Source organism: Staurois parvus, unplaced genomic scaffold (assembly GCF_062004578.1).
Source record: "Staurois parvus isolate SC_StPar_1 unplaced genomic scaffold, SC_StPar_1.0 ptg000019l, whole genome shotgun sequence".
NCBI classification, from domain to species: Eukaryota; Metazoa; Chordata; class Amphibia; order Anura; family Ranidae; genus Staurois; species Staurois parvus.
Window position 1 is genome coordinate 15,605,529 of NW_028317815.1, and position 18,632 is coordinate 15,624,160.

The following is an 18,632-nucleotide window of genomic DNA, read 5'->3' on the forward strand; positions in this document are numbered from 1 at the left end:
AGCCTTAAGATCCTATTCACTACCTGTTATATTCATAGTTCACCTTATCACATGGTTGGGCAGCTTTCATAGATGGCTGGTACAATGAATGCTGTTAATCCTGTGGATGTTGCCACAGGATCTTACTCTCTTTAGTTTACAATTCGAATGCATTTCACTCCATCCGGAACTTGTTTGTAACACATCAATTACTATAACATTTTAAAAACTATATTGCTCCTCAAGCTATTTAATTAATTGCATATAAATTGTATGACTAAAGCTGAAGTCATGGTAAATCTTGTTTTTGCATATGGTATATGTATATATTCATATTGTTTATTTTCTCTTTCATGCAGACTAAGAATAAGGCAGATATGACTGATAAGAGATTTAAAGAAATAAAGGATCTGCACTCACAGTTGGAGGCAAAGATTGCAGAGCTTCAGGATAAGATGCTACAGAACAGGAAAGCGGCAGCCAAAGCAGAGAAGGGTGCAAGTTCTGCCTTAAAATCAGCTGCTGAAAGTGAAAATGTATGAGTATTAAAAGCTTGAATCTGTGTTCCTGTGTGGTATTAGGCTGGTCATAGTAAAATGCCAAACCAAGAATAAAAAGGTTATAATATATATAGTATATATGTCAGTCCAGAAATGCTCTAATTCATTCAGCTGATGGATGAATTCAGAATATGTATGGTGAAAGAGTCTTTTTTTATTTATAAAATCAGTGCCAGTAGCCAATGGCTGCGAGTGCTGACTGGTGTGTTCTGGTGGGAGGGCATTCCCCCTGTCAGAACACAATAGCTCAGCAGGGAGATCACTGTACTAACATTGGACAGTTAGTACAGCAATCTCCTCCCGGGCTCTGCATGTTTTTTTTCGTTCAGCCCGCAAAAAAAAAAAACTGATAGTATGTACCAGGCACTTAGCTGGCCATACAAGGATTGAATTTCATCCAATTCCTGTTAAATCAACAAAATTAATTCCATGGGTAGTCCTGTTGGCTCCACCAGACTACATGAGTCAATTTTTTAATCAACTTTTGTCCAAAGAACAAGGCACAAATATCTTGGTCAAACAGCATCTGCAATAAATCAGATGCAGGCATTGTTTGGGTATTCCGAAAGCCATGAATGCTGTGATATTTCAGTAAGCACCACTGCATATTTGTCCATCCATGCTGTTTACTGTGGATGGGGAAATTGGGTGATTTCTTTCATTCAGAAAAATGTGAATGGTTAGCTTTACAGATGGGTCTTCGTTAAGACGTCTGACCAAATAAAAAGACAGTTTAGTGGAATAGAGCCACATAGATGTTTTCCTATCATATTGGATTTGCATACTGTTTCATCTCTATGGCTTAACTAACTGCTTCCAAAACAGAAATGACTACTTCTGGAGCAGTACGTCTTTATTTAAAAAACAAATCTATGACATCATCATAGGCATCTACATGACATTGTCACTAAAAATCATCAGGAAAGACACTTGTGTGGGGCTCCTGTAAACATTACACTGATATCAGCACAGTTAGAGGCATTAAATACAGCAATGCAGTGAGCTGCAACTGACTGGCAGTACACTGTGCTTTGCGCTGTGGTGCTTTGAAGTATACATGTTTTGGAGGTGCCTTGAGGCACCATTCACAATGGATGGCACTACAGCAAACCAATGCACGTGTACGGTGAACTTTTAGCATGGGTTGCCACAATGCAAGTGGTGTGAATGAGGTCTTAGTGCTGCATCTCTTAGTGAAGGTAATATTGGTTTGGAACAGCTTGGTTTAAAATTTACTAAAAGCTGAAGCCAGCTTTAAGTCATTATTTTTTATATATATATTTTTGCTACATAACTCAATTTAGCAGTCTTCTTGAATCATTTTTTTTTTCAGATACTGTAGATTAGCAGATAAGGAAATGTAAAAGAAAAATCAGCCACATAGATCACCAGCTGGGAATTAATGGCACTGGTGCCTAGATTCTCTAGTGTGTCATTTTGTCTAATCATGTCTCTAACATTTACATATAGCTAAAACCTAAAAAAAAAAGAAATGGCAAAAATAAGACCCGTTTCACACTGATGGTCCGATTGTCAGTCTTTCAGGTGGACCTGATCGGACCATCCATAGCTGTCTATGGAGTGGCGGGTGTCCGCTGACACCTGCCGGCATCCAATCTGATCCTGTACTCTAAAAACAGATGGATGGGAATCCATTTTGCCATCCATCTGGTGGATCAGATTGGATGAGAGTCGGGTGGAAATGGGCACTTTCCATCTGACCACTTTATAGAACACAGCAGGCTGTGTCCGGTCTACAGCAGCAGAGCGGACACAGACCTGCCATCCACTTGCTCAGAGGGGATCAGGGGAGAGATCTAGTGCATAAATATCTGGTCCCAATGGACCTACAATAAAGTATAAAAAAAACCCAATCCCAATTAGGGATAAATAAATCAAGTGACACAGTGGGGTTTATTTACTAAAGTTGGAGAGTCCAAAATCAGACTCCCTTCTGCATAGAAACCAATCAGCTTCCAGGTTTCATTGCCAAAGCTTCATTGAACAAGCTGAGGTTAGAAGCTGATTGGTTTCTAGGCAGAAGGGAGTCTGATTTTGGACTCCCCAGCTTTAGTAAATAAACCCCAGTGAGTCCCAACAGATGGGATAACCTATAAACAATAGTGATTAGTGTTGAAACTCCCAATAAATGACAAATATTATATATTATATATAATTATTATGTATTATATGTTTTACTATTTATTTAATATATATTTATTATTTATTTTGTATAGCGCTACACCAATAATACGTAATTTTTCATTGCACCTTTGGTATAGGATAGGGTGTTAGCTGCTATATATTGTGCTTAGCGCAGGGGGATCTTTCTTTATCAGCAGAGAGATCCCCCGCTGAGCAAGCGGAATCCACTGATGGGTCCACCCTGTCTGAAAGGGGCCTAAGAGTTAGAACCCCTTTTAGTTTCTTCTTTTTTTCTCTCTGTGTCTCATTTGGGAGATCTCCATTCACTTCATGTCCCAGACACAGAACAGGAATTGAGAAAAAAATCTCAAACAACAGGTGTCCCAGACATATGATTTACCTTCAAACTTGTCTTGGTGGAAACAATAAAATGTTGGATTTATTGTCACTTTAGGGCTCAGCAACAATGGTCGCCAGGACAAATAGAGGTGGTTAATCTACCTAGCAGGTATATGGACAGCAATAAAACCCTGATAGAGGTTCTAACCTTTCCTAACTCTATACAAAGCTAATAATCAAATAGTTTTAATAGTATATACACTTCTGTCTCTAAAATACATATCTTACCTAGAAATGTGGAAAAAAGAGCAATAAATGGGTTCTTCATATTTTGTTTATATTTTGTTAATCTAACTACAGAGCCTCAATAACCTAAAAGAAAAGTATGAGATACTCAAGGAAAAGCTAAAGAAGAGAGAGATCCCTCCAGAAATTTTGGACAGATTGCAGCAACTAAAGGAAGATGCAGAAGATTTTGGAAAGGAAATTGATGAAAAAATGGATCGCATAGCAGGTAATCAATAGCTTCTTCTACTGCTACTTCCACTACTGACAAATTAATTGTCACAATTACGGATGAGCTGAACTACCCTGGGTTTGGTTTGAGCATTGTTCAGCAAACTTCAAAAAAATTTGGATGCCAAACTAAACCCCAGTGAAATTAGTAGGAGCCAAATCTGTCTGTTAAAAATGTAAATTTTCTATTTTATGGACTGGCAGGCAGGGAGCAGGGTTTTTTTAAATGCTTAAAGTGAAACATTAAAAATGCGCTAATCCAGCCTGTGAAGGGGTGCATCTCTGCAAAGTGATAGGCCCCTGCTGCTGCCTGTGTCTTCTGTGAGACCAGGTAGAGAGGAGTACAGGGCTGAAGACAGCAGACAGGACAGCGCCAGGTCAATGGAGGAGTGAGGTAAGTGTTTAGGGAGAACAGATAGTTGGCTGTTTTTCACCTTACTGCAGAGGTGTCAAACTGGCGGCCCTCCAGCTGGTGCCAAACTACAAGTCCCATGATGCATTGCAAGATTGGCAGCTACAAGCATGACTCCTAAAGGCAGAGGCATGATGGGACTTGTAGTTTCACAACAGCTGGAGGGCCGCCAGTTTGACACCTTTGCCTTACTGCATAGAATGCATTAAAGTGGTAGTAAAGGCACATAGTTTATTAGTCCCTACAGGTAAGCCAAATATAAGGCTTGCCTGTAGGTAAAGTAAATATCTCCTAAATGTGCACCATTTAAGAGATATTTACTATAGTAGCAGCTGGTGGCATCACCAGCAGATGCGTACTGCGTTGCCACAGCCGTGACTCCCGAGCGCATTAGCGGAAGTGACGTCATCGTGGCTCAGCCAATCAAACAGCCAAAGCCCGTGAACCCGGAAGGAAGACCAGGTGAAAATGGAAGTGCCGACAGTAGAGGGCTTCGTTAAGGTAAGTCTTTCATAATGTGCTAATATGCGATGCATACTACCACATTATGCTATTTTTTTTAAGGGAAAAATTTGGGGGGGAATTTTTTTGTTTTGCAGTTTACTTCTACTTTAAGGCGAAAAACTACTTAAACTTTAGAACCACTTTAATTGGCAGCTTTTTTATTTAAAAAAAAGGGTCTGCTATGTATTTTTGGTGGACATTTGGAGGGGTCTATGTGCTGTTTTAATTTTTTTTATTAAGAAGCTTGCAATTAAATGTCATGTGCTTTTTTTATTCTTTATTAAGAAGCTTGTAATTAAATGTCATGTGCTTTTTTTTAATTTTTTATTAAGAAGCTTGCAATTAAATGTCACTTGCCAGAAATGTAAACGTTATCATTGTTAATGTTGTAAATGTTACTTCCTACATACTAAAGCAAGAATGAAAAAAATTGCGTTGAAGTTCCCCAGAATACATATCAGACTCTTTGAATCTAGTATGTACCTTATTGAGAGGGTTTTCTATGCAAGAAAAGAATCTGGATGTACTTTGTATTGTGTGGGTTTACCCCACTAGCACTGCTTCTATTAAAAGACTGCCTTTTTTGTTATTCCTAATGGCCCCATAAGGGGGAACCAGCTTCTTACTGCACCATTTCTTGGTGGCTCACACAGATCATTGTTTAAGCTTATGGTCTTAAGAACTGGGTTCCTCCCCTCTCCTGACAAAGCACACTCTACTACGATGTAGATCCGTAAGTCTTTCTTGGACTTTTAGTCATCAGGCAATTGTTTCCCAGATTGAAAAGGCTACCACCTCATCCTCTGTTCATATGTTCTGTAAGTTTTACCAAGTGGAACTTTAAACTTCATCTGATGCCAGTTTTTAGCATAATTTCCTTCAGGCAGTTGTTTTCGTGGCAGGCATCCCCAGATTTATTATTTTGTTATGTGGACTCGGTAGTGTTTTGTTACCATAGTCCACCCTCCATTTCATTGAGGAACACACATCCCACACCTCTGTATTTGTGATCTACTCCTAGTACTGCTGCTTTACAAAACTGAAGCATGCTGGGAGTGGGATGGGTTATATCTGGCTGGTCACTATTATTTTATTTTGCTGACTTCTAAATTGTCCTGTAGGCAGCAGTATAACCCAATTGTCTCTCGATCCTTTGTCCTTTAATGAACTCAAATAAACAGATTTTTTTTTGTTAAGTACAAAAATCCTGCTTTTGCAAGTAGTTTTTTTTCACTCAAGTGTTTCATTTGATCAGTGTTTTTTTTTTTAGGAATAAAGCAATAATAGTTTTCCTTTTCCGTGCTGTTTCCTACCTTCTCACAGCACTAGTATTTCAGTTATTGTGAATGGGGCTGTTAAGAGGCCATTATTACCTGTGGTGTGCAGGGTTTTATCTCAAGCATATGATCACAGAGCTTAACTACCTTAGAATATGCAGCTAGCATGGAACAAGTCCTTTCATGTTACAGCCAGCTTTTAGTTAATGTGAAAAACTGCACTGTTTTGACAAAATATATGTGAGTATGATCTTCTACTGTAATAAAATAACGTGTGCTTCCAATGTGTATCTTTTTGGACAGGTATAGTTCTTTAGATAAATAGAGTATGTAGGCTTTTATCAAATGTGTATACTTTGTAGGTTATTAGCCCTTTTTTATATACAGGTTAAAAATATTTAAAACTGACGCTACTACAGTGATCACTGCCATCTTCTGAGTCATGTGCCGATCAGCTGCCCCACTGCACACTGACTACAGGGGGTTGCTTGCTTGTTTACAGAATACCTTGTATTTTTTTTTCAATGAATACAAAGCATTTTCTGATTGGATGAGATGGAGATTGTGATGTCCCCACCCCCTCTCCAACTTTTCCAATCAGGGAATGCCTTGTTTTCATTGAAAAAATATAAAGCATCCTGTGAATAGCAACAGCACTTAGCAAACAAACCCCTGTGGTCAATATGCAGGGGGCAGAAGTCTGGCACAGGCCCAAGATGATTGCGGTAATCATGGTAGTAGCACCAACTACTATAAAGATTGTCAGCTTTAACAACTGTCTCTCAGGTATGAGATTTGCATACTTACATTGATCCAAGCATTACCAATGTAAAGCTGGCTCTAGATAGACCAGTTATTTTTATCAGCTAGTGGGCTGATCAAAAAAAACTAAATGCTTCCCCCATCCACACAAGAGAGGTGGAAGGAGGACTCTTCCCCACTGTGTCGTATTCTGACAGCAGGGACTGTCAATATACACTGATCAGTGCTGCAGCGCTGATCATACACAAATTATCCAACAAGTCTCTTTGTGAGAAATCAATTGTTCCATTGACTTCTCACAAATAGCAGCTACCATAGTTGGGTCAAAATTTGGCCAGTCCATCCTAGTGGAAAGAAAGAAAGTTGCTCAATTCCATCATGGTTCACAAAAGAATTCCTCCCACAGTGCTATTGTGTTCTGCCAGTGGGGAGACTTCCAATGATCAATGCTGGAGGCTATAGCTGAATCAGCTGAGATTCGATGCATCTATGGCCGGCTTTAGTACATTTTCACTTTGTAGAGTGGACAGTCTCTATTTCTTTAATATTGTAATTTGGTAAATACTGAAAAACATGCTTACTGCTTGGTACTAGGAAGCTGATCTGCTATATTCTTTACACAGCACATTCTGTAAATGCTCACTGCAGTTATGCAATCATGTGAAAAGCTAAATCCCGATCACTTATTTCATATTACATATTGAAATGAAGAATATTCACTCAATTTCTTGTCTGTAGATTCTCAACTCCTTCAGTTAATCAGCTAAAGATGTCCATAGGCGTGAAATGACCATTGCTAAATCTTGATGATGTGTACATACATGCAACATCTACCATCAGGCAAGCAATATTGTAGGATTGAGCTCCCAGACTTTCTCAAAAGGCAATATGAGTCTGCATGTGTATACATAGAGTCAGCTTTAGACAGACCTGTCCAACCATCATATCATAAAGATGGCAAATGTTTGGATTTCTATATAAATATACAGTGTGTGTGTGTATATATATATATATGCATTATTCCTGTGCATGTCTTATCTTTTCTGTCCCATCTCTTCTCCTACAGGAGAGAGAGGGGAGGAGATTAGCTTTCAGCAATGCTTTGCCCTAGGCTGTAGAGATAAAAGCCAAGATCTAATGAAAATAGAAGAAAGTGGTAAAGCAAATTATCCTGAAATACTAAAACCAACACTATGTTGGTATAACTGCCATCTTGTAAGAACAATTCCATTATTTTCCCATGAAAGAGCCAGTGTTATTAATAGATGATGTGTCTGAACACAGTTTATAGCAGCAGGGAATTCCCAGATTTTGAGAACACTTCTTTAGTGTAAGCAATAAAACTACTCACTGCCTAATGTTTTTTTTTTCATGAATCTAAATCTTTAGAAGACAAATGCAATTTTTTGGAAATTATGTATATTCGTAAAAATAATTCTAATTGCTCAAAGTAGTTTTTTTACCACCAAATGTGGGGTGTTAACTGCCTCCACTAAATAGTGTGTGTAACAGAACCGGACCCCGACTGCACTAGGGTATTTCCGTTAGACTCCCGCTTCCCTGTCTGAACACAGATGCACGGACACCACCGCTGACCATACAAGAGGAGACAGCATTAGACTTGGAAGGAAACCAGGAGATAGACTGCTTTATTTTAACATAGATACAAGATATATACACAGGGTGGGGAAATACACACTCAGAAACAGGAAACACTTCAGAAGACAATCCCAGAGGGGGACTGGCTGCCGAAAACACCCCCCACCAAGCCAATGCACAAACACATACATCCCATAATAGTTTTCTCCCAAGCCAGACACACAATAGAACAATGGGATGCAGCCACATGGCAATGAACAACCCCCATCTATACATGTCTACACAATAGCAGGACATTCCACCCTGTACCCCTAACAGACTGAGACAGGGGTCTCCCCACCTCTCTAAAGTGAGCTGTGTTACATGGCCCCCCACCCAAAGTGAATCCCGTCACAGTGTATATATATTATTTATTTTTATTAGATACACCTGTTCAATTGCTTGGTAATACTAATTGCTAATCAGCCAATCACATGGCAGCAACTCAATGCATTTAGGCATCTAGACATGATGAAGACAACTTGCTGAAGTTCAAACCGAGCATCAGAATGGGGAAGAAAGGAGATTTAAGTGACTATGAACATGACATGTTAGTGCCATACAGGCTGGTCTGAGTATTTCAAAAACTGCTGATCTACTGGAATTTTCACTCATAACCATAAGGAAATCAAGACTCATCAGACCAGGCAACGTTTTTCCAATCTTCTATTGTCCAATTTTGGTGAGCCTGTGCGAATTGTAGCCTCCATTTCCTGTTCTTAGATGATAGGAGTGGCACCTGGTGTGGTCTTCTGTTGCTGTAGCCCACCTGCTTCAAGGTTGGATGTTTTGTGCATTCAAAGATGGTATCCTGCTTACCTTGGTTGCAGTGTGGTTATTTCAGTTGCCTTTCTATCAACTTGAACCAGTCTGCCCATTCTCCTCTTATACAGGAGCCAATTAACCTACCAGCATTGGAGTGTGGGAGGAAACCCACACAAGGCCTGTGTCAACCAACGACCATAATGCTGCCAGGTGGGCATGCTAACAGCTTAGCCACTGTGCTGCCCCACACACATAAAATATATAAAAGTAATATCCCAGCATTCAATCTAAGCATGTCATACATTTCTATAGATATTTTAGCTTAGCACTGTGTAGAGCTGCCTTTAATCTTTATTGCTGGGTTTCCTGTCTAGGGTTTTTAGATATTTCTAAATGCACAGACACAACAAAACCCAGTTAAAGCACACATCAAAGGGTATATTTTCTGCTATCTTGAAACAATGAGATAGTTTAGTCTTGAAAATAGAGTATTCTGTGCTTTTGATGTGCGTGTGTATTTACTTCAGAGATGGCATTAAGTAAGGGTACACTTTCTGCTCATAGCGTATTATATTTGTTGCCATTACCAAGTACAAAATATATATATATAGAGAGAGAGAGAGAGACAAGAAAAACAGTAATCATGACTCTTTATTTAATTTAGCTTGAGTGATAAGCCCGTGGATATATTATGACTATTCTCCTTTGAACTGCAGATTTGACCAGAATTAAGTTTATGGGGATTTCATGTATTTTTTGTTAGAGTGATCATGGGTGAAGTTTCGTTTCCAAATTTGAATTATACCTCCCTTACTTTTGTATTGCATTATTATTATTATTATTATCATCTTTTTAAAGGAAGATGTTGGAGTACGAGAAAAGCATGGACGATCAATAACATACATTTTGCAAAGCTGCTGTTAACAGCAGTCACAAGACTATTCAACTTTTTTCTCTACATAGGCATAAAATAGCAACTGTACTTAGACTAATTTTACTTAAATGGAACATCACTCAAAAAGTGAGATCCTGCTGGTTCTATCCATTGCCACTGCCTGTAACTTAGTTACAGGTTTTTGAGGGGGAGGGGCAATTTTTAGGGGTACGTGCTCCCCCTTCTACAATCCTCACCTAAGGGAGGATGTCATCCCTTGCCCCACCCCTCCCCTCCCCTTCCCTTTCTCAACCTCCTGAAACACATCACATGTTCCAGGAGACTGCAGGACCATTCACAAAGTAATGCATTGCAAATCTAAAAGAAATTGTTTCTTTTTTGGTACTCATCAAAAAAACGAAAAAAAGTTTGATATATGGTGTATCTATCCAAACTATCATCTATTCTTACATATATCAATGATCACTAGCAGTGTTCATAGGAAACCTATACTATGAAGCTTGTGAAGGTATGACTGGTGACTTGTCTTTCTGAAAAAAGTTGTCTGGTCACTGTGCTGATGATCCAAAAACATTGGTACATTTGGAATCAGTGATCTATAACAAGCATTTAGATATTGAGTTCTTGCTTCATTCTGACATTCTTGAACTACATTTTTGTTCGGGGTCAATACTCCAAGGTATTAAAGCCATTGATGCAGCATGACTGCCAGGCAATTAGAATGTCCACAAGGATTTTATCCAAGGCAGCCTACTTACGTCTCTCTGTACAGGTTTCCTTTAAAGTGGACCTAAACTGTGGAGGCTGTGCTAAAAAAAGGCTAGCAGGAGGCATAAGACTAATCACAGGAGTTGCCTTGGGCTTATGCAGCTTTTCTTTTCCCCACTGACTTACCATGTCTTCTTCTACACCGTGTCTGTGTGGTGAGGGCCATCTTGGTAGAAGAGCAGGGTTTTGCTTCCTCATGTCAGAGAGCACCCTGATGACTGGAGGGGAAACTTTCAAAAAGCAGCAAGAGCAGTGCAAAAATCACAGATCCACAGAATGAATTAAACAAAAGCAATGCAGGTTCTCAAGCAGGGATGGACTGACTATTTGGGCATTGCCCAAGGGCCCGGGGTCAGTAGGGTGCCCGGTGAGAGGCTCACTGGGCAGAATTCACTATGCGGTATCTTACCGCATCCACATGCCTTCAACATGGGGGGGGGGTGCTTTGGGGCAGAGGGGGGCAAGGCCCCCAGATCCCGCCCCCCCATGTGAATGAGTATGGAGTACATGGTACCGCTACCCATTCACAAAAAAAAGTGTAATGTGAAAAAAGACAGGATACAGTCTTTGACTCCCTTTGTGGCGTCATCAACTGGGGCATGCTGGGTTAATGATGTCACAAGGAGGTGGGGCCACACACGTGATGTCACTGGGTGGCCCCACCCCTTACATATTTAAGAACTATCAAGCCCGCAAAGCAGTCAGACAGCCGGAAGGCAGTGCCGAGAGCAGAGCCTTTTTTTTCTATTTTTTTCGGGTAGTGGCAGCAGGCATCGTGATTGACATTGGATCTACTTCAGGGGATATTCTTTTATTTTTCTTCTTTTAATAAAGGACTTGTCTAAAGGTGGCTTCCTGATTCCAATAAGCCCCCTGCCCGCAGACCCCCACAACCACAAGCCAGGGTTGTGGGGAAGAGGTCCTTGTCCCCATCAACATGGGAACAAGGTGCTTTGGGGGGGAACCCCCCAAAGCACCCCCCCATGTTGAGGGCATGTGGCCTGGTATGGTTCAGGAGGGGGGGTGCTCACTCATCATCCCCCTTTCCTGACCTGCTGGGCTGCATGCTCAGATTAGGGCCTGGTAGGCATCGTGGTGTGGTCCCCACACCATTTTTTTTTTACATTTTGGCATGGCGGTTCCTCTCAAAACTCATACCAGATCTGAAGGGCCTGGTATGGATGGGAGGGGGGACCCCATGACCTTGTAATATTTTTTTAATTATTTTTAATGCCCTTTCTATGTAGCTGAGCTGCAATATGTAGGTGGGGTGTTGTGTGGGTGTAGCTTTGGCTTGAGTGTAGGCAGAGACACAGGGGGCCCCATTATGTTTTATTGCCCGGGGGCCCCATGAGTTGTCAGTCTGCCCCTATTCTCAAGTATAATTTTCTCTACAGCAAGGAGCACAGTGACATCACCAAATGTCATTCCAACTCTCAAAAGACCAGCAATCACAGGCACAGTGCCTTAGAATTCACATTGCAGATATCCAGCTATATCCAGCTATAAGGCTGTAGGCACAAAAATGCCTAGGTACATTCCAGGAATGTACTGGTGATTTGCAGTAGGAATTCGGGGTCCTACTTAGGCACAGTTATCAACGTTAGATGTTTCCTATATGATAGAAAATCGTAAAGTGTTACTAAACCCATAATAGTAAAATCAGTCTGTATATGCAGTAAAGCATGCTTGTTATACTAACTGTGGAACCTAAGGGGTTAATCCTCTGCATTGTGTAAAAATGCTGTTTGATCCTGTCTTCTTTGATCCTCCCCTTCTTCCAGTTTCCCTCTCTTATCTCCTGATAGCACATATCGTGTGGAGTCAAATTGCACATGCTCACTTTGGTGTGTATTGATAGAAATTTTTTTTTGTTCTTGAGAGAATACATATGATCAGCACAGGGCCCAGGGCCGCTGATAAGGGGGTACCCCCTCCTGTAGGGGGGCCCAGGCAGCTGATAAGCCCATCTGCAGATGCTAAATTCCATTGTTAGCCTCCTGTCATTCTATGACACAGCGGCTCAGTGTTGTGATGTTAGAGGCGCTCCTGCTCTGCCCCACAAGTTTGACACTTTCAAGTTTCCTTCTGGTTACATTTGATTGCAACTTTGTTTCTCTCCTCTCCTCCAGACTGCTGATCCCTTTCTGTTCAGGGCTACAAACCTCTCTTTCCTTATACCTTGACCAAACCCCACCCATCCTCACCTGTTCCCTCTGCAAACCTAAATATCACTGCTCAACTCTTTTTATTTAACTATTTATTTACTGATCTACTTAATGTGTCTCATTTCCTATCACCTACAACTCAGATCTCGCATTATTATACGATTTCTGATTGTATCTCACCACTAGTGTGATTGAATTCACAATTCCTGATCAGTCCCGTTCCCTTACCTATAATAACCTTTAGGGCCAGGTCACACTACATTCGTTTCAGTTGCTTTTTTTTCTGCATCCAAAATGCACAGGAAGTAGGTGATATGGTTGTCAATATCATAGTTCACACCAGTGTTTGCAATTCCAGTGCGTTCCAGTTGCAGAAAAAAAAGTAGAACAGGCAGCATTTTTTCTGCACAGAACTGTACTGTAACATGGTACAATGCATCACAAACACACCAAAACACACCAAAAACGCACTGGAATGCACATATCACTAATTAAATTGAGGAACAAAAGAAAAAATTTACTGCAATGCATAGAAAACGCACTGGAACACGTCAAAAATGCACCAGAACAAGGTAAAAACGCATAAAAAATGTGCATGCAAAAACGCATCCAGATCACATCTAGACTGCGTTTCTATAGTGTGAACCAGCCCTTAGGACTTGTTCACACCATTTGTGGTGCAGAAACGCATGCATTTTTCTGCACAGTAAAGAAACGCAATGCCCTTTGCAGATGTGCACAGGTACCATGAATACTTAATTGCACCTCCACACATCTAGTAAATACTGATGCATTCACAGCCACCAAAACGCATGGTACCACTCTACTGTGCGGTTAGGTGCAACACACTTTTAAAATAATATGCCTGCAGTATTTTTGCATGTTCCAACACGTTAGGCAGCCCATTGGAATTAAAGCGGAGCTCCACCCAAATGGGGAAGTTCCGCTTTAAGGACTGCTCCCCATTAAAGATTGGTACCTTTGGGGGCGGGTACCCAAATTTGACAGGTACCCACTCCCACTTCCGGTCCAATCGCCTAGGTGATCAGGAGCGAAAGGTGTCCTCCCTCCCTCCCTGTAGTCTTTTGGGACACGTGACAGGTCCCAGAAGATACAGGACCATTCATGAAGTGCAGCACTACTCGCACATGTGCAGTGGGTACCTGATTATGAAGCCGCAAGCTATCACAGCCGGGTGCCCAAACTGAAGATTCCGGCCTCCTGGAATACAGGACGGCCGGTGAAAAGGGCCAAGGGGGAAACACCACGGGACTGAGGGACAGGTAAGTGGCTGTTTTTTAAAAGTCAGCAGCTACAGTTTTTGAAGCTGCTGACTTTTATTTTTTGACAGAGTGAGTGGATCTCCGCTTTAATGGGCTGAGGGAAAAAAATTGTCAAAAATGCCACATTCACACAGGTCCTCTGGCCTGTACAGCATGAATGAGTGGGTTGTTCACATGGCTGGAGCCACCTGGTACGCTATGGGGACACAGCAGCTGTATGAACACAGGTTTTTATCTGACAGGTGTGCTGGCATGGGGAAGTGGCCCTAAATGCTCACTGTCTGAGTTCAGGGCTGTATACCTGCACCCATATACCTGTCAAATTAGGACCTGCAGCATTTCCATAGTGTAACATAGGTTGCCTGCAAACAGCTCCAAGCGGCACCAGCAGCATAAACAAACCACTGATTCACACTCTACAGGCCACAGCACCCATGTAAATGAGCCCCAAGACCTCAATTACACACACAGCTTTATGCATTAACTCAGTACAGTTCTATCATTTAGATTTAACAGGAATTTTGTTGGGATTGTGTACATTAATAATGTTTTTAGTGTATTTTAGTGTATTTTTACCATAAATATAATTTTGATATTTTCTCTGGCGGTGGGGGGGGGGGGCTGTCAGGCTGCATGGGGCCCTGGATATCTAACAGGGCCAATCAGCACTGTCCAGACAGAGGTCAGGGGTTCTGCATCCTCCTAGAACAGAATGAAAACTCCTCCTACAAGCTTTAACCAGTGCTTGGCTGGACAATGATAGAAGTCACAAGACTTCTCTAACTGATGATAAGAAAAGGTATTTAGCAGTTTATATTTACTATAATATTTGCAGTTCCCTGTTGTGTGTACTGTGGGAGACCAGATATAGTGAATGCAGGATCCTGGATTTAGTAACACTGTAACTTTGTGAAGTAGATCCACTTTTAAGTCTATTTAGTAGTAATATTAATTGTTTTTATTTAACCACTTTTCTGTGTAACATTGCCTTACAGATTTAGAAGAAAGGATTGATGACCTGAACAAATTAAATGAAGAAAAGGCTAATCAACTACTAGAACTAGAGAAGAAAGCCATGAAGCTTAAAGATTACATACTTGCAGAAGAAAGCAAACATGCTACATGTAGAGAGTAGTTATTACTTAATTAATACAGTAGATATATTGCACTTGATATTATTGATGTGCTTGAAATAATTGTTGCTCAATAAATTTGTTCAAAATGTTACACTTTTTCCTAGTTAGTATTTTTATTTGTATCATTTATTTATGCAATGTCTGATGTGTCTTGCCAGTGAGATAATACCCTGGTAGCACTGGAAACAATGTCCCCTTCATTCCATATCCCACCACTTCAGTCCATAACCCCAATTTGGAGTGTGTTCTTGATTAAAACACATGCCCTTGTGTGTAGATCAGTGGCGGACTGACCATTTGGAAACCTGGGCACTGTCCGAGGGCCCGGGGTCAGTAGGGGGCCCCATGAGATACCCCTGGTACCTTTTTCATAGGCTTTTTTGAGTTTGGGCAAGGACACAGGGGCCCCATGATCCCTTAATTCCCGGGGGCCCCATGAGTTGTCAGTCCACCCCTGGTGTAGATACTCTACTTTGGAAAGTTTTTGTATTTATTCCGTACCAGAATACATAGTGGAACACGTTTTTCTGCAGTGTTAGACATCTAGGAATATGCCTTATTCTCTGGCTACTCAACCACCATGTTTGCCATCTAAACTATCTTGTAAAGATCAAAATAGCAAGTGCCAAGTATTGTCATGTATGTCATACTATGAAATTTACCCCATGAGACTAAGGCTGGCCATACACATGTAGATTTTCAGATGAAAATATTAAGAAAAGTCATACGAAAATTCTTTGAACATTCGATGAAAGGATGAATGTCGTTCAAAAATTGTCTTTTGCTTTTAACATTCAAGTTTAAATGAATGTTATTTCTGAATGATAGCCACATACACTGACAGAAAATTTGTTTGATTGAGAAAGGTTTTCCTTCCTGTCCCTTCGAATTTTCCCGTCACTGCTGTCAAAAATGAACCCCACGAACGATTAGAAAATCAAACAAATATTCTTGAAACAAAAGTTCTTGAACGAAAATATATATGTGTATGGCCAGAAATAGGTTTTGCAAGGTAAGGGCTAAAACTAACAACATTGAACCAGGGGTGTACAAAAAAATCTGTGCTTTTTTGGAGTGTGGTTAAACCGGTGGTAAACCTTCTAAAGAAAAGAAAAAAAGTTTCCACCTGTAAGGTAATATCATAATGTGCTAGTATGCATCGCATGCGAAATACTTACCTTAAAATTAAGCCCTCCAGCCACACGCTGTCACCACTCACAGGGCCTCCATCTTTATTCAGTCTTACTTCCGGGTTCACGGGCTCTGACCAACTGACAGGCTGAGCCGCGCCAATGTCACTCCTGTGCATGTTCAAAGGGAGCACCGGGCACGGCACAGAGCTCTGAAGGGCACAGGTATGCTATTCCTTCAGAGCACATGTACCGGTGACGTAATCGGCTGCTGCTAGCTGGAATATCTCCTAAATGGTGCACGTTTAAGAGATATTCATTTTACCTACAGGTAATCTTTATTGGAAGCTTACCTTTCGGTAAAAATCAAGGTAGAGAGTTTACTACCACTTTAAATAGTAACAAACATGGGTCTAATCAACAAAGGATGGGGTACTCTTATCTGTGAAGCCACAGCATAGAATAGCACTTACACATCACATTTGTGGTAACGTGGGAGTGCCACTGACGTCTGCCTACATTGCCTGACATTGAAAGTTAAGAAGGACAATGCCTATCACAAGACATGGAATATCTCATATAAGATATGGTTGTGTCACAATTTTTAAAGGATGGGGAAAACACTTAATAGATAAAATAAACTTATATATAAATATATATATAAAATCGAGCGCAGTATGAGGATGTAGATAGGGTAGCTGCTGGCACAAAAGGCACCTCGTGAACCTCCAGAGTAATGGTAAAATATGAAAGTGCAGCGCTAACTTAAACAATGATTACACATAAGATAGATCCCATTTGAATGTGGATCGGCAAAAAAGAGACGGCGTCAGTTCATCAGATGTGCTAAATACGTATACAGTCTCCAACACTTGAAGAGCCAGGGATAGTAGATATCAGAAATGATAAAGAAAAGCCAAGTAATGCACTGACCAGATAGCGCAAGTTAAGGCGCATGGGACATTTAAGACCTGTCCCTGGTACTCAGCCACTGTATCACTGGAGCAAGGCGGTGTCATCTATAGGGTGACCACTAGATGTCATCTGTCCGGATGGAAGCTGTGTTCAGCCACTGTGTTGATGGATCAGGTGGGTGTTGTCTGTAGGGTGACCACTAGATGTCATCGGTTCCAGGGGAAACTGTATCACGGATCCAGGGACGTCACTGCAGATGTGTTCTTGTTAGGCACAATCCCAGGACCTACTGGATTTACAGGCTCCCCAGAAATAAAGAGCCCGTGGAAAAAGGCCTCAAATAGTGTGATAACGTTTATTTAAAATTGAACAATCAGAAAAGAACTTACTTAGCAAAGGTACAGCTGCTTATAAACGGCCAGACCGGAGGTACATGTACATAAGATAAACATAGCTTGGCACTTCCCTAGAGGGAAGTGCCAAGCTATGTTTATCTTATGTACATGTACCTCCGGTCTGGCCGTTTATAAGCAGCTGTACCTTTGCTAAGTAAGTTCTTTTCTGATTGTTCAATTTTAAATAAACGTTATCACACTATTTGAGGCCTTTTTCCACGGGCTCTTTATTTCTGGGGAGCCTGTAAATCCAGTAGGTCCTGGGATTGTGCCTAACAAGAACACATCTGCAGTGACGTCCCTGGATCCGTGATACAGTTTCCCCTGGAACCGATGACATCTAGTGGTCACCCTACAGACAACACCCACCTGATCCATCAACACAGTGGCTGAACACAGCTTCCATCCGGACAGATGACATCTAGTGGTCACCCTATAGATGACACCGCCTTGCTCCAGTGATACAGTGGCTGAGTACCAGGGACAGGTCTTAAATGTCCCATGCGCCTTAACTTGCGCTATCTGGTCAGTGCATTACTTGGCTTTTCTTTATCATTTCTGATATCTACTATCCCTGGCTCTTCAAGTGTTGGAGACTGTATACGTATTTAGCACATCTGATGAACTGACGCCGTCTCTTTTTTGCCGATCCACATTCAAATGGGATCTATCTTATGTGTAATCATTGTTTAAGTTAGCGCTGCACTTTCATATTTTACTAAAACACTTAATAGGTTTTTACAGAACCTGGAGTTGGTTTTTAAGAACCTTGTTTCTTGGGATAATGCATGAAATCTTGTTATGAGAGTTTTGAAGAGATATACACTCACCGGCCACTTTATTAGGTACACCTGTTCAATTGCTTGGTAACACAAATTGCTAACCAGCCAATTACATTGCAGCAACTCAATGCATTTAGGCATGTAGACACAGTGAAGATGACTTGCTGAAGTTCAAATCAAGCATCAGAATTATTATTACATCGGGTTTATATAGCGCCAAAGGGTTTGCTCAGAGCTGTACAATAGGGGGGTGGGGTGGGGAC

General features: G+C 41.0%; 1 protein-coding gene across 1 annotated transcript in view; it reads left to right on the plus strand.

Annotated features, from left to right (window-relative positions):
• The window catches only part of LAMB4 (laminin subunit beta 4), a 178,426-nt gene extending 163,188 nt beyond the window's left edge, over nt 1-15,238 (plus strand). The window contains exons 39-41 of the mRNA XM_089685091.1: nt 339-515; nt 3,384-3,537; nt 15,007-15,238. Coding sequence (XP_089541217.1) covers nt 339-515; nt 3,384-3,537; nt 15,007-15,146 — 471 coding nt within the window. The 3' untranslated portion in view covers nt 15,147-15,238. The remainder of the gene's footprint in view (nt 1-338; nt 516-3,383; nt 3,538-15,006) is intronic.
• The last annotated feature ends 3,394 nt before the right edge of the window (nt 15,239-18,632 follow it).